This window comes from Scyliorhinus torazame, chromosome 2 (assembly GCF_047496885.1).
Source record: "Scyliorhinus torazame isolate Kashiwa2021f chromosome 2, sScyTor2.1, whole genome shotgun sequence".
In the NCBI taxonomy this organism is placed as follows: domain Eukaryota; kingdom Metazoa; phylum Chordata; class Chondrichthyes; order Carcharhiniformes; family Scyliorhinidae; genus Scyliorhinus; species Scyliorhinus torazame.
This window is the reverse complement of record NC_092708.1, coordinates 91031757-91052577: the sequence shown is the minus strand read 5'-3', so window position 1 is coordinate 91052577 and position 20821 is coordinate 91031757. Positions and strand designations below refer to the sequence as shown.

General features: G+C 48.3%; 1 protein-coding gene across 4 annotated transcripts in view; it reads right to left on the bottom strand.

Annotated features, from left to right (window-relative positions):
- The window catches only part of cobll1b (cordon-bleu WH2 repeat protein-like 1b), a 287566-nt gene that overhangs the window by 63703 nt on the left and 203042 nt on the right, over window positions 1-20821 (bottom strand). For all 4 annotated transcript variants that reach the window (XM_072474084.1, XM_072474076.1, XM_072474061.1 and 1 more), the window contains one exon: window positions 20294-20536. In XM_072474084.1, the coding sequence (XP_072330185.1) occupies window positions 20294-20536 (243 nt within the window). The remainder of the gene's footprint in view (window positions 1-20293; window positions 20537-20821) is intronic.

Genomic DNA, 20821 nt, shown 5'->3' with positions numbered 1-20821 from the left:
ATATCTGCTGCCCGTGACCTTCTAAGGTGGTAGAGGTCACGGGTTTAGATGGTGCTGTCGAAGGAGCCTTTGTACGTTCCGGCAGTGTATCTTGTCGATGGTACTGTTAGAGCCAGCGCAAGGTGAGGTTCCCCAAAAGTTGCTGATCCAGGTGAGACCTCTCGTTTTGTCACCGTCCAGCTGGGATATTGTGACAAAACTGGGTGATGAGGGATGGCTGGCTCCGTGACTTCATTCAATCCACCCTTTGCTGGTAGCAACAAGGTTTAATCTAACAAGGTTCCCGTTCCCTTGTATACCTTTGTCCAGACGCAATAGTAATGGAAGGAGCCAATTAACCAGAGTATGTTTAATAATTACTAAAGGTAGGGAGAAATAGTACAACACATGCATCTACAGTCAAAATATACAGATTAGAAGAATTGAGTCAACAGTAAGGAAATATAAATTAAGTTACACAGAACAGTTCTCAAGTTACAAGGAGTAGATGGAGCTTTGCGACTGTTACAAGTTGATTCCAGTATAGTTGACTTCCGCAAGCGAGAACAAAGAGGTGTTCTGTGGATTGGTCGAGATGATTCAGTTCTTTTTTCCCCAGCTGCCATTCTTTTGAGATATTCATTTTCGCAGGGGTCCTGTTTTGGTTACTGTACCACATACCTTCGGTGTGGAAATCGTACAGTTGCTTATCCTCATCGCAACACACACACAATACAGACCGGCAGGGCAGACACAGGCAAGGCAGGCAAGCACTCGGCAGCTCCATCAGCTGGAAACCGGAATACAGCAAATGGCCCAGGGTCTTTGAGATGGGATGGCAATTATGTTCCTTTGTCTTAATCAGTATTTGAATTCTTTTAGAAGTACCGTGGCTGGAAACAAAAGGGGAATACCATTGTTCCTCAGAGTAACACTCTGCAGGGACTTCCGGACGCGACCACGGTGTGAGTGGTCACACATTTGGCAGCTCCCGCTCGAGGCGGGTTGTTTGGTCCTTTTCCCTGGTGCCGGGTGGATGTTTTGGAGAAAAAAGGTGCGGAAGTGGTGGAGGAAAGTTATACTCCACTGGTGAGGTCGGTGGATGGGTAGAAGAAAAAAGCTGCAGGAGGTAGAAACTCTTCGTGCGACAGAGGGGAAGATGGCGTAGGGTAAATCGTCAGCCCGACCAGCCCAATGGTCGCCGGAGCTGTTGGTGGGTTTTCTAAACAAAACGTTCAGTCAGCAGAGGAGGGAGGCTCTGGAGGACAGGGCGAAGGTGTTAGACCCGCTGAAAGCGGGGATCGACCATGTGGAACTGAGGCTGGAGACCCAGAGCCAGGCGGTCCAGAAGGTGGAGGAGGCGGTGAGCGAGCACAAGGAACAGCTTATCTCGTTGGTGGCCAAAGTTGGGATGCTGAGGGGGACTCAGAAGGGGCTCAAGGAGAACAGCTCTTGGAAGCAGAATCTGAGAATAGTGGGGTTGCTGGAGGGCATCGAGGCAGCAGACGCAGGCTCTTGCGTGGCCAAGATGTTGGAGCAGCTAATGGGGGAGGGGGTCTTTTGACAGGCCCCTCGAAGTCGGTCGGGCGCAGAGGGCGCTGTTGAGGAAGCCGCAGGTGAATGAGCCGCTGAGGGCGATGGTGGTGAGACTACACTGGTTTTTGGAGAAATGGAAGATCTTACAGTGGGCCAGGCAGATGAGGAGATGAGCGTACATTAGGACCTGGGCACGGAACTGGCAGAGAGCCGAATTCAATCGGGTCAAAGCTGCCCTCTTTAAGAAGGAGGTGAAGTTCGAGATGCTGTACCCGACACGCCTCTGGGTGACCTACAATGGCTGCGAGTGTTATTTTGGAACACCGGAGGAGGCAACGAAGTTTGTGAGAGACAATGAACTGGCAGGAGAGAGAGGACACTGAACTTTGGAGAAAGTGTGAGGTGGTCTTGGTTCTCCCTGCTCCTCTTTTAGCTGTATTGCTCGGTGTTCTTTTTTGGGTGATGGCCAAGGGAGAATCTCTCTTCTCTTCGGGGCTGTTTAGCGTTTTCACGGGGTTCTTTGGTGGAAGGCCGGAGGAGGGTGCACTTTTTCTTCTTTTCATTATTGTTGTTGTTTGCACTATGGCAGTGTACGAGCGGGGAGGAGGGGGAAATCATTGCTTGGCGCTCCCAGGCTAGCTAGTTCATGGGAGTGCAATGGGGGGGGGGGGGGGGGGCGATCAGCTGGTCAGAACTTTAGAGGGGGACGGGATTGTTGTGTTGTTTAGGGAGGGGGGGGGACTGCTGACAGGGATGGGGCAACTGAAGTGCAATAAGGAGGGAGTTGGTGACAGTGGACATCCGAGGGTGGGCCTGGCGGGTTGCGAGATGCGGGCCGGACTATGCCCAAGGGTTATGGTTGATCGGCAGGGAAGATTGGGGACCAGATTAGGCTGAAGAAGGGGTGGATTGGACAGGTTTTACACTCGGGGTTGGATTTGAAGTCGCAGGGAGTGGCGGTGCTAATAAACAAACGGGTAGCGTTTAAGGTGAAAAACATAGTGGCAGAACCGGGGGAAGGTTCGTGATGGTGAGCGGGAAATTGGAGGGGATGCCTGTGGTCCTTTGTATGTCCCAAATTGGGGTGATGTCAAATTTATGAGGCGGGTGTTGGGGAGGGTCCCGGAGCTGGACTCACACTGGTTGATCATAGGGGGACGGATTTTAATACGATTATCGATCCAAGATTGGATTGGGCATGTCTGCGATGGCGAAGGAGCTAAGGGGGTTCACGGAGCGCATGGGTGTGGGGTGGGGTGGGGTGGGGGGACCGGTGGAGGTTTGGGAGGCCGAGGGTGAAGAAATTTTTATACTTCTCCCATGGCGCAGGGTGTACTCGCGGATCGATTTTTTCGTGGTGGGCAAGACACTGTTGGCAGGGGTGGTCGACTCGGAGTATTCGGCAATTGTGGGGGGGTGGGGGGTGCTGGAAGAGTGTCTGCATTAGGTATTAGACGTGGGGTTGTTAGCAGATGAGGAGGTGTGCGAGCGGGTGAGGGCTGCCATTGGGGTATGTGGAGCTGAATGACACGGGTGGGGTTTCGGCCGCCATGCTATGGGAGGCACTTAAGGCAGTGGTCAAGGGGGAGTTTATATTGTTTTGGGCAGACAGGGATAGTACGGGCAGAGATGGCTAGGCTGGTGGTGGCGATCCTGCGGGCTGATAGGAGACACTCAGAGGTCTCAGAGGCAGGCTTGTTGAAGGAGAGGCAGAAGCTCCAGATGGAGTTTATGTTGGTGTCCACGGGAAGGCAGTGGGGCAGCTACAGAGGACCAGGGGAACAGTGTAGGAGAATGGGGAGAATGCAAGTTGGATGCTAGCCCACCAGCCTGGGAAGCAGGAGGCGGCTAGGGAGTTATGAATGGTGAAGGATGGGAGGGGAAGGGTGGTCTTGGACCCGGTGGGGGTGAATAGGGTCTCGGAGGAATTTTTTTAAATTAAAAAAAATATATATATATATTTATTAAAGTTTTTAACACAATTTTTCTCCCTTACAAACAATAACACCCCCCCCCCCCCCCGGTAACAACAAAAAAAAGTTTGAGGAATTTTATGAGAGGTTTTATGAATCGGAGCACCTGGCGGGGGGTGAGGGAATGTGGCGATTTCTGGATGGATCGGAGTTCCCCAAGATGGAGGAGGAACTGGTGGTGGGACTGGGGGCCCCCATTGGGCTGGTGGAGGTGATGGAGGGTATGGGGGCGATGCAGGCAGGGAAGGCTCCGGGCCTGGATGGGTTCCTGATGGAATTTTATTAAAGGTTTTCAGGGGATCTCGGGCCCCTGTTGGCAAGGGTATACACTGAGGCGAGGAAAAGGGTGCACTTCCCCCACGTAATCGCAGGCTTCGATATCCTTAATATCCTCAATGGGTTTGTGGATTGGGATTGGTTGCTATATAGGGCGCGGGTAGTGAGTGTTAGGACGAATTGGGTCAGTTTGGGATATTTTGGAATGCATCTTGGGACAAGGCAGGGATGCCCACTCTTCCCTGGCAATACAGTCATTGGCAATGGGGCCTAGAGCATCAAGGAGTTGGAATGGGATAGTGCAGGGAGTGGTGGGGGTTAGAGCACAGAGTTTCGCTATACGCGGACGATCTGTTACTTTACATTTCGGACCTATTGGGAGGCATTGGGGGATCATGTACATCTTAGAGGAATTCTGCCAGTTTTCCGGGAATAAATTCAAGCAAGGGAGGGGTGGCGACATGGTGACGCAGTGGTTGGCACTGCTGCCTACGGCACTGAGGACCCGGGTTCAATCCTGGCCCCGGGTCGCTATCTGTGTGGAGTTTGCACATTCTCCCCACATCTGCATGGATTTCACCCCCACAACCCAAAAGATGTGCAGGTAGGTGGATTGGCCACACTAAATTGCCCCTTAATTGGAAAGAAAATAATTGGGTGCTCTAAATTTATTTTTAAAATAAACAAATAAATAAATTCAAGCAAGGGGCCAGGAGGGGAGGTTGGGCGAGCTGCCGTTTAAAGTGGTGGAGACGAGCTTTAGATCTTGGACATCCAGGTGGCGCGGTGATGGGAACAATTGCACAAATTGTACCTGCGGTTGGCAGAGCAGATAAGGGGGATTTTAAGAGATGGGATGTTCTCCCGCTGTCACTGGCGGGGCGGATGCAAACCGTGAAAATGACGGTGCTACCGAGGTTCTTATTCGTTTTTCAGAACCGTCCGATTTTTATACCAAAGGCCTTTTTTAGGAAAGTTAATGCCCTAATTTCAGTGTTTGTTTGGGTGGGAAAATACGGCCAGAAAAAGGTGCTGCTGGAGCGGGATGCGGGGCGGGCTGGCCTTACCAAACTTAATGAACTATTACTGGGCAGCAGGAAGTGGGTAGTGGGGGAGTGCGAGTGGACGGAGGCACCCTCTTGTAAGGACACTAGTTTAGGGGCATTGTTGATGGCACCTCTGTTCTCGCCGGCCAGGTCCTCCACAAGCCCTGTGGTGGTGGCGGCCCTGAGGGTGTGGGGACAGTGGCAGCAGCACCTGAGGTTGGAGGGTGCGGTGGGCAGGGATCGGACGGTTTGGGGACCTATTTGTGGGGGGCAGCTTCTCAAGCCTGGAGGAATTGGAAGAGAATGAGCTGCCCAGCGGGAATGGGTTTCGGTACTTACAGGTACGGGATTACGTTAGGAAGCAGGTGCTGTCCTCTTCTGACCTGCTGCACCAGGGACTGCAGGACAAGGTTTTGTTGAAAACAGGAGTAGGCGAGGGTAGGGTGTCGGACAGTTATAAGGAATTAATGGACTGGGAGAGAGCCCTGATACGAGAAGTTAAGTGGAAGTGGGAGGAAGAGCTAGGGAGGGAAATGGAGGCTGGGTGAAGGGAGGAACTCTGAGGAGAATTAACACATCCTCTTCGTGTGCTAGGCTTAGCCTTATTCAATTAAAAGTGGTTCATAGGGCGCATATGATGGTGGTCAGAATTAGCAGGTTCTTTGAGGGGAGCCCGCGAACCATGTTCACATAGAACATACAGTGCAGAAGGAGGCCATTCGGCCCATCGAGTCTGCACCGACCCACTTAAGCCCTCACTTCCACCCTATCCCCGCAACCCAATAACCCTCCCAACCTTTTTGGTCACTAAGGGTAATTTATCATGGCCAATCCACCTAACCTGCACGTCTTTGGACTGTGGGAGGAAACCAGAGCACCCAGAGGAAACCAAGGCAGACACGGAGAGAACGTGCAGTCTCCGCACAGACAGTGACCCAGCAGGGAATCGAACCTGGGACCCTGGTGCTGTGAAGCCACAGTGCTATCCACTTGTGCTACCGTGTGGCTTGTCCGAAACTGGAGGATTCTGATGGGGGTTTGCTGACGTTATGTCGGAGGTACTGAAGGTGAAGGTTGTCCCGAGTCTAGAAGTGACAATTTTCGGAGTGTCAGAAGACACGGAAGTCCAGCGGGCGAGAAAGGCTGACGTCTTGAGTTTTGCCTCCCTGATAGGCCAGAGACGGATCTTGCTGGAATGGAGGGACTTGGAAACGGCGAAATGGGGGGTGGGTGAGCAATGTTACAGAATTCCTTAAGCTGGAGTTCACCTTGAGAAGTTCTGTGGGGGGGTTTGCCCAGAGATGGAAATCGTTTATTGACTTCTTCAAAGGGGGGGGGGAGATTAGGGGGTAAAAACAGGGGGTAGGCAGGGTGAATGGAGGCAAACGACAGGGAGGGCAGGGCAGTAGGGTGTTATTTATTTGTTATGAGACTTCCTGTTTGTTCTCTTTTTTTGGTTTTGGTAGTGTTTTATGTGTATATTTATAAATGCCTTAATAAAAATATATATTTTTAAAAACACCCTGGAGCCACTCTGGTCAGTGTCTTGCTATCGACCTATCCAATCTCAGCCATCTTTGGGGGTTTGTGCCCATTAAAAAATATAAAACTCAGGTATCCTGTGGTATGTAGGCAGTCACGTATTGAAGCTTCACCAGATTGACACACATTTTTAGGGATGCCCAGTTTTGAGTTGATAGATCTGTTCGAAAGCTATCCCATTTAGCACAATGGTAGTGCCACACAACACGATGGAGGCTACCTCCAATGTGAAGACGGGACTTTGTTTCCACAAGGACTGTGAGGTGGTCACTCCTCCAATTACGGTCATGGACAGATGCATCTGCAACAGGTAGATTGGCGAGAGGAGGTCAAGTACCTTTTTCTCCATTGATGGTTCCCTCACATGTCACAGACCCAGTCTAGCAACTATGTCCTTCAGGACTCAGCTAGCTTGGTCACTAGTGGTATTACTGAGCTACCCTTGGTGATGGACGTTGAAGACCCCGGCCAGAGTACATTCTGTGTCTTTTCAACCCTCCATGCTTCCTCCAAATGGTATTCGACATGGAAGAGGGGGAGGGTGGGGGGGGGTGACATATCCAGGGATGGTAATTGTGGTGTCTGGATCATGGTCATCCTCGCAGGATCATACCTTGCAGTGAAGGTCAGACTGTTGCTGGATTAATTATGGGACGAGGTAACGGTAGAGATCAGATGGTTAAAAACCCTTCACTGCTGCCTACAATGTCTGGTATAACCGGAATATTAAAACAAAATTAGAGCTTTTTGAGGGATGAGAGATAGCACAGTGGCACAGTGGTACTGCTGCCTCTCAGCTCCAGGGACCCGGGTTCAATTCCGGCCTCAGGTGACTGTCTGTGTGAAGTTTGCACTTTCTCCCAGTATCTTTGTGGGTTTCCTCCGGGTGCTCCGGTTTCCTCCCACAGTCCAAAGATGTGCAGGTTAGGTGGATTGACCAATGCTAAATTGTCCTTTAGTGTCCAAAAGGGTAGGTAGGGTTACTGGGTTCCAGGGACCAGGTGAAGGCGTGGGTTTAAGTAGAATGCTCGTTCCAAGGGCCGGTGCAGACTCGATGGGCCAATGGCCTCCTTCTGCACCGTGAATTCTATGATTCCATGAAAATATAAAATTTAAAAATACATACAAAAGAATAGTAACTCCTCGTAGTGCAATGTGTATTCTTGCTGATACATATTTATCTTCCTTTGCTTTATAACAAATAGTTTAAAGTACTTAACATTAAGAGAATTCTGTTAAGCTGCTCTACATTTTCCACTTAATATATATGCAATACAAGGTATGACATTCAGTACAATTTCAGAAATTCAGGACAAATGCAAAACTGACTGAAAATCATTGTTCAGGAAACCCAAATCTTAGTTTGGCTTCCTGGAGGCAAATCCAGGCAAAATTAAATTCTCTAGTTTTCTAATCAAAATGAATTCAGAAATAAGGCAGCCAGAATGACTCGGTATATTGGGGTCACATTACAAGTCGTGCTGCCAACCACATAATCCTGAAATTTAGGTACCCAGTTCTCATCATTTTCCCACATTTTATTGTTCAGAAATGATTGAACATTGGATGCCTGAATATATGATTCGTGCTGCAAAGTGATGAAATTCCCTACACCAGCAGCATGCACTCAAAATTACAACTGTAAATGGAACATCAGCATAATACAAATTCAGCAATAACCACAACAATCAGATATGGTTTTCCTGTTCCAATTTTCGGGTGGGCCTCTGTTTACACAGCCAGCGCTGGTGACACAAACAGGCTGGGTCCCCGTTCATAAAAAAGGGGTCAAGTGAGATCGCCAGGACCTGCAATACTATTCCTATCTCAACCAGCTCAGCTGCCAGTACTCCCTCAACCCATTCAGAAATTGCTGGCAAGCAGTTATATACGAAATGTTGAAGTGACCCTCATCTGGCGTTGTGGAAAGTTTGATGCAGTTCTTGCACTTTATCTTTGTTCAGTCTCAGATGCTTGAGCCTTAGTAACTTTATCTTCTTGCCAATGTGGGCACTGCTTAAATTCCCCGGACGCTGACACCTGTTGCTCCATTTCATTCCCTATGCTTCCATCTGTCCCCTTTAGATGCTGCTGCAGCTCCCCGACTTCTCGTCCACTCAAAACATCAAGTGGCACAATTACCAGAAGCAACTCACTTGTTGGAAGAATGAGATCCAATCACTCAAATTGATTGGCACTCCTGTTGATGTAGCTGGGCAGTCAGGACCAATAACATGTCCACCGCCATCCTTGCTTGAGCTGCAGCAGACATAAATTCTCACTCAGTACTTTTTCAAACATTGCAGGAGGTCAGCACATTTTACCCATGTGTGAAAAGCAAATAGTTTGCTGCAAGATTTTAAGCAGCTCAATTACAAGTAGAAACACTCCTCAGCAATCTCATGTGAAGAATAGGTAGACTCACAAATGTTTATAAAACAGAGCACAATGATCTTTGGTTTTATCTATTGAAGTATATAAACCAAGTCCAAGTTGGTTCTTGCATATTTGAAACCAAATGAATGGCTGTAGGATTAGTAGGAGACACTCTTGCACTTTGTATCATAAATTATACCTCAAGAGGGACAAAACTTGGGTTGTCCAATCTCAAATAAACTAACTTCATTAGAAAATGTGCGAGTGTGAAATATTCTGAAGCAAGAGCTTATTAATGGTCAATGCCACACATACACATTTTTTAGATTAACCAAGGAACCGTACAGTTCCAGACATTTCACAAGCTCTTTTTATCAAGAATGTTTAAAAATGCAAACTAGTGTGTTTGAACAGTGCAACACATTAAATATTGATTAAATGAAAGTTTGAGTACTTCACCTTAAAGTATTTTTACTACCAAGACATAATTATTTATTTGTATCAACTGTATTAGCTGATCTACTACTTGTACCCTCACTTACGAGTACCACTGGTCTTGATTTATATGAAGAATGTTTGCTTAGGCATGGTATTAGAGGGCTGTGCGTACCGTAGACGTCACTATACAAGTGTAGCCATCTGGGATGACCACTTCCCGATTACAAAATGGACACTCTGCAAAGATTGCAGGGAAAATGGACAATGCTGAGAAAACAAGCAGGTTCAGAGCTTGTCTGTATATTGGAGCCGCAGCTCCCAGACAAGACCAAAACTGTAGGCCCATTAGTATACTAATGGCCCATCTCCGGGAACAAAAGAGTAACATTTGAGTAACCGATACTAAGGCAGACACCCCGGCACCAGAGGAGACCGAATCAAAGCATGCCAACAGCCACCTAGGACACGCCCAGCCATCAGGGCACCCACCCCTTTATTGGATGAAATCAATAGGAATGATCAATAAACGGCCCAATTGATTGGGGCCAAGTACAAGGCCCGCCCAAAAAAGCGCGAAGCCCCTTTGGGTATATGAAGGAGCCCCCAAGAGAGAATCGCTCTCTTGGACTTGACTCTCACAGCGGAGAGACCCATCCACCAGCTGCACCAGAAGGAAGTAAGTCCAAGGTCAACGCTCGCTACCAGACGGATGACCTTAGCTGTTCCCCTCTACCACTTTGACCCCAGCAGCCTCAGAACAGAACAACAGCCATTGTTCCTCTGACTGAGTGGGCGCCCGAAGCTAAGTATAGGCTTTAGCAATAGTGATAGTTTAGTCTGTAGTATTTGTGCATGAGTAGATTTAACTGTGTGCAAATAAATAAGCATTGACTTTGAACTAACTAACTGGTGGACCGAGTCTTTGATCAGTATTCGGTTTTGAACCATGTGGCGGTATCGAAAGATACCTGCGACTCTAGAGCAAACAGAATTAGGATTAAGGGAGGCAACCATATTGACCGCCATATTCAGAGCCAACCAAAGAGAGCAACACAAGTTGACCTTTGAAGCCAGGCTCTCGAGTTTCCTCCCTCAGCCCAAAGGTGTGGAGGTTAGGTGGATTGGCCATGCTAAATTGCCGCTGAGTTCAAAGATGTGCAGGTCAGGTGAATTGGCCATGCTAAATTGCCCCTCGATGTGCAGGTTAGGTATGGTTTGTAGCCATCTGGGATGGCCACTTCCAACAAGGTACAGAGAAACTCGCAAAGCCTGGCGGGTAAAATAGACAAGCCAAGACTCAGGCAGGTTCAGAGCCTGAAATGCATGTTCGTAAGCAAGAAGTCCAGACGGTATTGAAACTCCGTCCAATTAGCATTGTAATGGGGCCGATGAGCATTTGATGGTCCATCTTCACCAAAACAAAAGACTGGTACTAAAGCAACCGGGACAGTCCCAGACATTTCGGCGCCACCCCCTGTTCAAGGGAAACGCAAACAACAGGATCAGTGACTGCTTGGGACACCAGCCATCCAGATCCCCGCCCACTTATTGGCTAAGGAATCAAACAGAGTGATCAGGGATCACACAATTAGTAAGGCCCAAATCGAAGGACCGCCCAAAAGAGCGCGAAAGCCCCCCCCGAGTATAAGAAGAAGAGTTTGCCATATGTTCGCCCTCTCTTGGTCTTGGTACCCCGGTCACGGCCATCGCCAAGTGCAGCAACACCAGAAGCAAGTCCCAGTTCAATGCTCGCTACCAGACGGATGAGCCCAGCTGAGCAGCAGTTACTCCTTCGAACCCGATAGATCCAGAAGCGAACAGCGGCCGCTGTTTTCTGACCTAAGCCGGTGCTCGAAGTTAAGTACAGGTTGTCTTAGTCGATAGGCGTAGTTAACTAGTAGTGTTTATGTTGCATGACTAATTGTGTGTAAATAAAGTACCCTTGACCTTGAACTAACTAACTGGTGTTTGTCTCTTTGATTGATAGCCGGTTGAAACTTGTGGTGGTATCATTTGATACCTGGCGACTCTAAACAGTAAGACATAGATAACACAGAAAGAAGGGCAAACTCACTGATTGCCATAATTGGAACAGAGCCACAGAAAAACAAAGTAAAAGAAACGCACAACAGTTATTGGCGACATCTGACGGGACTCGACCCAGAAGTGACCGTGTCATAGAATTTACAGTGCAGAAGGAGGCCATTCGGCCCATCGAGTCTGCACCGGCTCTTGGAAAGAGCACCCTACCCAAGGTCAGCACCTCCACCCTATCCCCAGAACCCAGCAACCCCACCCAACACTAAGGGCAATTTTGGACACTAAGGGCAATTTATCATGGCCAATCCACCTAACCTGCACATCTTTGGACTGTTGGAGGAAACCTGAGAACCCGGAGGAAACCCACGCACACACGGGGAGGATGTGCAGACTCCGCACAGACAGTGACCCAAGCCGGAATCGAACCTGGGACTCTGGAGCTGTGAAGCAATTGTGCTATCCACAATGCTACCATGCTGCCCTTTACCATGTCACTCCGAGAGAATCGTGCTTAAGTAGGTCGCTGCAGATTCGATGGGCCGAATGGCCTCCTTCTGCACTGTATGTTCTATGTTCTAACCCACAAAAGCATTTGAATTAGAATCCAAATTGGCAAAATAAAAGAAACCACAAGCGAAACCAGTATCGATCAAACCTCCAGAATTCGGAAGTGTGTAATTTGCATGCGTACTAACAAAGGGATATAAGGTAAACTCGATAGATCTTGCTGCGTGAAACTTTCGGGAGTTGCGTAAACCGGAAAATAGCTTGAGCCGTACCCGTGTTTGCACCACCACTTTATTCCCCTTGTTCCAAAATTCCGGGAGACAGAAGTAATTGTACGGATGGCCATGAAGGCAATGGAACGCCTTATGCATCCACAAGAGCCCGAGGTCACAGCGACCAATAGATCAGAAGTGTCCCGTATGGGAAGAAGAGATTAGGAGATACCTCAAGGGGAAAGGATGGCCCCTATGGTCTGAGTTTTGCGCGAATGAAGGGACAGATCCTGGCAGCATAGGACAGACTTGGTGGGACAGCCTGACCGAGATCCATAAAAAGAGTTTGACTAAGGTTTCGTAAGCCAATGGCAATCGTGTCCTGTCTGGCACAATTGCGAGGCACAGAGGAGGTCGTGAGGACGCTCCGCAAGCAGCTGGAGGAGAAAGAGAGAAGTAGAGAGGGAGATATCAGTGAAAGGGAGAGATTAAATGTGCAGCTCCAGGAGCAGTTAGCGGCGAAGGACAAGGAAATGGATAATGTCAAGAGGGCATATCAATCCTGTCTCGCCCACCTTAGCAGCTTCCAAATCCAGTACGATAAGGCCGACCAGGACACACAACGTGCTGTAATGGTAAGAGAAGAGACAGAGAATCAGGTACAGCAGTTAAAGAAACAATGTGATGATTTAAAAGCAGCCCTCCGAGCATTCCACAGTTCCTCCACGGAACAGAGGCAGAGTTCGGTGGATCATGCCAAGTGCAGGCAGCAGATTGCAAGGTTGCAATCTCTGCTATCAGTTCAAAATGGATTTAGAGACACCTTTGGCCCACAGCTAGACCAGGAAGACGGCCCCGATTGGCAGGAACTCAAATGGCCCAACGGTACGTAAGCAAGACCGAGAATCAAAATAGAGCCCCCCAGGCTCCGAAAAGAAAAGCACCCGCACCACCGACTGCACAGGCAGCACCCAACCCAATGAACCCCATTACTACACAGCGCAGGGTTACCACAGAAGACCAACCCGATTTTGTGTACACCACCCCATTATCGATCACCCAGTTACGAGATGCCTGCGAGAATATAGATACTTTCCACCCCACATCGGACCCACATCACTTTTTCGAGTTAGTAAAACAACAAACCCTCATGTATGGTTTAGACGAGCCGGAGCAAGTAAAGCTCATAGTTATGTGCTTAGACCCCTCAGTTAATTCAGCCCTTCCCACCCACAAAATGTAGGAGGAGGTAGCCTCCAAGAAATGAAGACGGCCATTTTAGATGCCATAGGATATAATAGAGGAGATCCGCGGTGCAGGAGAGCATCCAACAGCGTTTGCTGGACGCCTTTGAATCCATTTTACTGCAGTATTCGGTGAGTTAGCCCGCGCCCATTTATCAGCAGACAATACGGCCAAATGGACCCGTACGTTTGTGCCCCATGCCACAGAGGCAGGACAGAAGGCATGCGCCAGTTACGACCCCTCAGACCCAGCACACAATGAAGTGTGGGTTCTGAAACGCTTGTCCAGAGCTTGGGAACAGTTTGTACAGAAAAAGACAGAGCATGAGAGAGTAGACACCACAATGAATCCAGTGAGGGCACACCAAGACCCCGCATGGATAAATGAAAGCAGAGGTACAGCGCAGCACCCCAAGACAGAGGAATGCTATAATTATGGACAGAAAGGACATTATGCCCGAGAATGTCAAGTCCCCCCAAAGCAGCAAAGGAATCAGTGCCCAAACTCTCCCCCCAGAAACAATACCCGACCCATTTACAGCGTTAGCGCCCAACCAGATAATTCAGTCATGACTGGCACTGACTGACGGTGTTCGGGCTCCCCAACTTGAGTCTGCGATACCCTTTGGGATAAATCCGAAAGACCGGTCGTTGCAGGCACAGTCCGGGGACACACCATAGAGTACCGTTGGGCCGTTTCATCGGAGGGTCCCGAACCACGTTAAACTCCTCCACCATGTACCAGAAAGAGATATGGCCCACTACGGATACCATTACCCTTCGTGGCTTTACAGGTCACCTCCAGCAGGGACACATCACAGCCCCTGTGGACGTACAGCTCGGTAATATTAGGACAAAACACTCAGTTGTTTTAGTAGATTTACCCCAGGCAGCAGAACACATCCCAGGTATCGATTTCATGAGTGCACACAACCTCTCATTCGCCCAGTTAACCGATGCATCTGGAAAATGGCTAGAGCAGCACGAACCCCCGCCACGCTCACAGTAGGAGATTATGCCCATAGAATCAGCTCAGTAGGAGGGTACTGGTTTGATCCACAAACCATTACCACAGACAAAGCGGGTAGAGGTCTTGAAAAGACATAAGGCAGCATTTGCCCAGGACAAGCACGACTGCGGGAAAATCCCAGGTGTAGTAAACATTACAGGTCCCGATCCCAAGCCCCAGAAACAGTACGGCTTCCCCCAGCAAGCCGAGGGAGAGATAGCCAAGGTAATTCAAAGTTTATTGACTCAAGGCGTGATTCGTCCTGTTGCATCGACAAATAATGCCCCGATTTGGCCAGTAAGAAAACCCGATGGATCATGGCGACTGACCATCGACTACAGAGAACTGAACAAAGTGACTCCTCTAGCAGCCCCCACCATTGCCACGAGTCCCGACACCATGTTGAGACAGGGACTCCAGTCAAAATTTTTTACGGTGTTAGATATCACTGGACAAAGCATGCCAGTATAAATTTATGTTCACCTTCCAGGGGCAGCAGTACACGTGGACGTGCCTTACACAAGGCTTCCACAACTCCCCCTCCATTTTTCACAGACAATTGGCAAACGGATTATCTACATTTTCCCGCCTCGAATGCCTTGTTCAGTATGTGGACGACTTGCTCCTACAGACGGACACCAAGGAGGAGCACATCTCGCTTCTTTCTGAATTATTAGAACTGCTTACAACGATTAGATGCAAAATTAACCCCATGAAAGCCCAACTCCTTCAGGAAAAAGTCACACATTTAGGTACGGTCATCACGCATGGGAAGCGTGAGATAGAACTCAAACGCATTGATTCCATTGTCAAATTGCCCTTGCCCCAAAACATTACAGCACTCCGGTCATTTTTAGGACTGGTTGGATATTGTAGGAACCATCGAGATGGATTCGCCACAAAAGCAGCCCCACGTTCCGAGCTCCTAAAGAAACAGGCCGCATGGAAATGGCTTCCACAGCACACGGATGCCAAGGATGCATTGAAGCGCGCCCTGAGCACAGCCCCCGCTTTGCAAGCCTCAGACCCACACTCCCCATACGCAATAGAGGTAGCGAGCACAGACCAAACCCTTTCGGCCGTACTCCTGCAGGAAAGGCACGATCGTCTGGGACCCATAGCCTATGCCTCACGAGTCTTAGATCTGGTGGAACAGGGATTTTCAGCCTGTGAGAGACGCCTGTTAGCAGTTTTCTGGGCGGTGCAGTACTTCTCGTACATAACTGGACTGAACCCAGTAACCATTTTGACCGAGCACACCCCGACACAGATTTTATTGGACGGCAGACTACAAGACGGCACAGTAAGCCAAATTTGAGCAGCGGGATGGACCCTACTCCTACAGGGACGCGGCATCACTGTAAAATGGTCAGAAACGCATATGTTTCTGGCCAATAATTTTCATTATGCAGGAACCCCATGAGTGCGAGATCATAGCCCCTAAGCACAGCACAGATCCCTTTGTTCCCAAGTCGGTACCAAGAAAGACAGGTATCGGACCCCAGCCCACAGACAAAGCACTGAGAATTTACGTAGATGGCTCCTCCACAGTCCCCGAGGGAAAAAGGATAACAGGCTGTGGTATTTATATCGAGGACGCACAAGGACGTGCTTTAGAAGAGATAGCTTTAAAGTTGCCTGGACACTTAGGTTCTCAGGCAGCCGAGTTAGCAGCCATTGCTTACATTGTCCAGCACCCCGGTTCGGTCCCGACCCCTGCAGACATATATTCAGACAGTTTATACGTCTGCAACAGCCTAACAGAATTCCTACCCGTGAGAATCGAGAGGATTTATTTCCGCCGACGGAAAATCTCTCCCCTCAGCCCCATTGCTCAAACTATCCTTCAGACAGCTAAAGGCAGGAAATATAGCATAGTAAAAGTAAGAAGTCACCATCGTTCCTCCCCACCCGGTAACGTGGAAGCTGACGCCCTAGCGAAGGCAGGCTCATGACATGGCCACCTTTGGCAACCCCCCCAAGTGTGCCCCAGTACACGCAGTTCAGGTCTCACAGACCAACATCCAAGACCTCGCCCAGGCACAAAAAGAAGACGAGGCATTAAAAGAAATTTTAAAAGGAAACTTCCCAGCTCCCTATGAAAAGTTTAGGAATTCTTTGACGGTACATGAGGGAATCGTTTTAAAAGATGGAATTTATGTAGTCCCCACCCAGGACAGGAATGAGATAATTTGCAAGTTCCATGACGGACATGGACACCAAGGGATTAAATCCACCCGCGCCCACCTCAGACCCCTCTGCTGGTGGCCCGAGTTGAAAACCGACGTGTTCCACTATGTTGAAAATTGTTTAATTTGTGCTCAAAACAACCCCGATAGGTATGCGAGAAAATCCCAGCTCTGACACACCCGCCCTGTAAATGGCCCGTGGACAAACCTTCAATTGGATTATATCGGTCCCCTCCCACCCCTGCAGAAATGGATACAAGTATGTGTTAGTGGTGATAGACACATTTACGAAATGGGTCGAAGTGTTCCCCTCGAGAACAAACACAGCCAAGTCCACGGCGAAGATCTTAACAGAGCAAATTTTTACGAGATGGGGTCTCCCCCGTAGTATTGAGTCAGACCAAGGTTCCCACTTTACAGGAAGGGTCATGAAAAATGTGATGACGATAGTTCGCACGCAAACTCCATGAACGGGTTTGGCTCCCGGGAGATGGCGACAACTCCGAGTCTGACTCCCTCCATGGTAACCCCTCCGAAAATCTTTTTGGAATGGAACCTTGAGGTGTCCAGATGATGAGAGTCAGGAACCGATTGAGATTTACGGTGTCCTGTACTCTGATGGAACCTGCCCGCTTTTATGTTTAGTTTGTGTGTAAATGTTGTTCGTTCTCTCTTGTATGATTTTGTGTGTCGTCCTTACGGGCACTTTCTTGATGCAGTCATAATTACTCTTCTGACGCCACATGGCAGTTAGAGAAACAAGTTTGTTGGAGCCACATATTTATCGCTCTTGGAAGGTCACTCAGGCAGTGGAGTGACTGCACTTATCCCCTCCCTGCCTGAGGACCCCCTATACATTTGGTCAGCCAAGCTTGGGTAGTGGAGCAACGGCACTGATCACCGCCCTACCCGGGGATCCCACCCATTCTTGCCCTGCCGCGGATCATACGCACCACCCCATTCGGATAATTGTTTTCAAAACTCTTTTGCTGTTCTTTTTCTTCCCTGTGGTTTAAAGAATGCTTTTTGCCACAACCTTTGCCATTTCTGGCAACCCTTTGGTTGCTATCCCCCACCTACTATTTACATGTCAGAAACACTTGGTTAGAAAAACAAGTTCGCAGGGGATGGAGAAATTGTCCGCCCACTCAGCCCATCGACCACAGGTTGCGAGAGTGCTTGCACTGTGACACAGAATTTTGTTTTGGATGTCTTGTCTCCGCAAATGGTTGCTTAAAAAAAAAATGAGGGAGTCACATATGGTGACGATTCGAATGGGACATTGACGTTAAGGAGAGACAGACAGATATACGAGATGTTAAACAACACGATTATAACAGATACTATGCTTGTTCCCTTCGAAAGATACGAAGATACTCGAAGGCGAAGGAAAACCTGAACAAAATGAAGACGACCTTGATGATCGGCATCATGATCGTCGCTGGAGCAGTACAGTTGTGCGTGTTACCCATCTCTACCCCCCTCACCACACAGGCCCTGAACACGGCTACCCAGCACAACACCCCCGGCCCGGACACTACACCACACACACACCCAGCCACCAATACCCCCACATGGTGTGAGAATCTCGTTAAGTGGTATTCACTGTCCCACACAGTGGAAGCCTTACTAGTGATAACCATATTGTACAGTATCATCCAGACAATTAGATTGTGAAAATGGAGGAGGATAGCCTCCGCCCTCCAGTATACACATTTAGAGCCCCTTTCCTCGGACTCCAGCAAACACCACACTCTTTCTGAACCTTCCTGTTTAATAAATTCCGCTGTTGTTGTTTTGTTAATAAAGTTTATTTTTCTGTATGTGAATGTTAGTGATAGGAAGAGATATGACGCTGCTCTTGGATTTTTTTTGTATTGTAAGACAAGTTCTTTGATTGATAAATAGCAGCATGAGTGTAGTCTAGTTAGAGACAGTTAGAGGTTCCCCTTTTACTGAATGTTAAATGGCCCCTTAGAAATTCTTAGATATGTGTTGTTTAGGGACAATTAGGTAAATGTTTTTGACCCATAGGACAGAGTAGAGTAGAATCTGTCCTTGGTTAAGGGTACCCGGCATTTCAGAGAACAAAGAAGACCCAGTATTGTGATCCTTCACACTTCGCGTTGAGGATCAAGAGGGCGGAATGTAGTCATCTGGGATGGCCACTTCCAACAAGGTACAGAGAAACTCGCAAAGCCTGGCGGGTAAAATGGACAAGCAAAGCTCAGGCAGGCTCAGAGCCTGAAATGCATATTCGTAAGCAAGAAGTCCAGACGGTATCGAAACTCCGTCCAATTAGCATTGTAATGGGGCCGATCACCAAAATAAAGGACTGGCACTCAAGCAACCGGGACAGTCCCAGACATTTCTGCGCCACCCCCGTCCAAGGGAAACGCAAACACGCCCAGCCATCCAGATCCCCGCCCACTTATTGGCTAAGGAATCGAGCAGAGTGATCAGGGATCACCCAATTAGTAAGGCCCAAATCGAAGGACCGCCCAAAAGAGCGCGAAAACCCGAGTATAAGAAGAAGAGTTTGCCATATGTTCGCTCTCCCTTGGTCTTGGTACCCCGGTCACGGCCATCGCCAAGTGCAGCAACACCAGAAGCAAGTCCCAGTTCAACGCTCGCTACCAGACGGATGAGCCTAGCTGAGCAGCAGTTACTCTTTCGAACCCGATAGATCCAGAAGCGAACAGCGGCCACTGTTTTCTGACATAAGCCGGGTGCTCGAAGTTAAGTACAGGTTGTCTTAGTCGATAGGCGTAGTTAACTAGTAGTGTTTATGTTGCATGACTAATTGTGTGTAAATAAAGTACCCTTGACCTTGAACTAACTAACTGGTGTTTGGCTCTTTGATTGATAGCCGGTTAAAACTTGTGGTGGTATCATTTGATACCTGGAGACTCTAAACATTAAGACATAGATAACACAGAAAGAAGGGCAAACTCACTGATTGCCATAATTGGAACAGAATCACAGAAAAACAAAGTAAAAGAAACGCGCAACAGGTTACAGGGATAGGGTGGGGAAGTGGGCCCAGATAGGATTCTCTTTCAGAGGATAACTGCAGATTTATTGGGCCAAATGGCCTCCTTCTGCACTGTAGGGATTCTGTAGTTTATAGTTTGGGGAAATGAAACAGGCAGTATTAACAATGTTGTTGTCCATTCAATTTGCAATACACAAAATCCTTTCATTCTCTGACCTCCCACCCGAAAGGAAAATCTAGTTCTAACTTACTTGAGTGAGGGGGTGGACAAGCAAGATTTTGATAATTAATGCAAACAGCATGCTCATATTCTACAGTTCCAACTCGGTGCTAATCTGTATCAGACGGGGAAGTAACAGCATTGTTTCATTTCTGGATGATGGCAAAGGACAATGAAATCGATGCTCGGCAGATGTCCAGTCATTCAAATACATGGCAAGCTAATGAAATTTGCAGTGACTATAGAAAATGTATTTTAAAAATAATCTTTATTATTGTCACAAGTAGGCTTAGATTAACACTGCAATGCAGTTCTGTGAAAATCCCCTAGTCGCCATACTCCGGCGCCTGTTCGGGTACACTGAGGGAGAATTCAGAATGCCCAATTCACCTAACAAGCACGTCTTTCGGGACTTGTGGGAGGAAACCGGAGGACCCGGAAGAAACCCACACAGACAAGGGGAGAATGTGCAGGCTCCGCACAGACAGTGACCCAAGCCGGGAATCGAACCTGGGTCCCTGCCGCTGTGAAGCAACAGTGCTAACCACTATGCTACACTGTACTGTGCTAGGGTTAAGGCCCACTTGATCCACCAAAGTGGGCTGAAACATACAAGAGATAGATGCAGAAATCCAAACTTGAACATGATAGTACAAAATGCTCAATTAAAATTACCACTAGTTATGCAAAGGTAGCACCTACTTCACTGACCTGTACAGTACCATTGGCAGAATCATCTGGAGAAGCGTAAGATGTAGACCTTGTCAATGCTTGCTGAGTTAAATCTTTCGGAAAACTCTGGGAAACCGTTAGGGGTGGTGCAGGTGCTCGTCTTTTTTTCGGCAGATCTGAAGGCAACGTATTAGATTCATACGTTGGGTAATAAGCACTTTCACTGCTCATGCCAAGGGGTCTTTGTTGACTTACTAATGGGGTTGCAGGAGCACTTGCTGGCTGAAAATGAAAGTGAATGCTTACTTTTTAAAATGCCCTCCTGTATTAAAAGCTACTGCAGTCCTGACAAGTTATAACATTTTATGCATTAATAGCTGCTGCGAGAGAGCCGAAGAGCAAAGAGCTCGTAGCTGACTTTAAACATCTTTCTGGTATCCAGAGTTATTGTTGCTTACACGTGTCATGATACTCGAGAGGCAAAAGCTAAACATTGCTGATCCTGGAACTCTGAAATAGAAACACAAAATGCTGGAAATATTACAGCAGATCAGGCTGTGGAGGAAA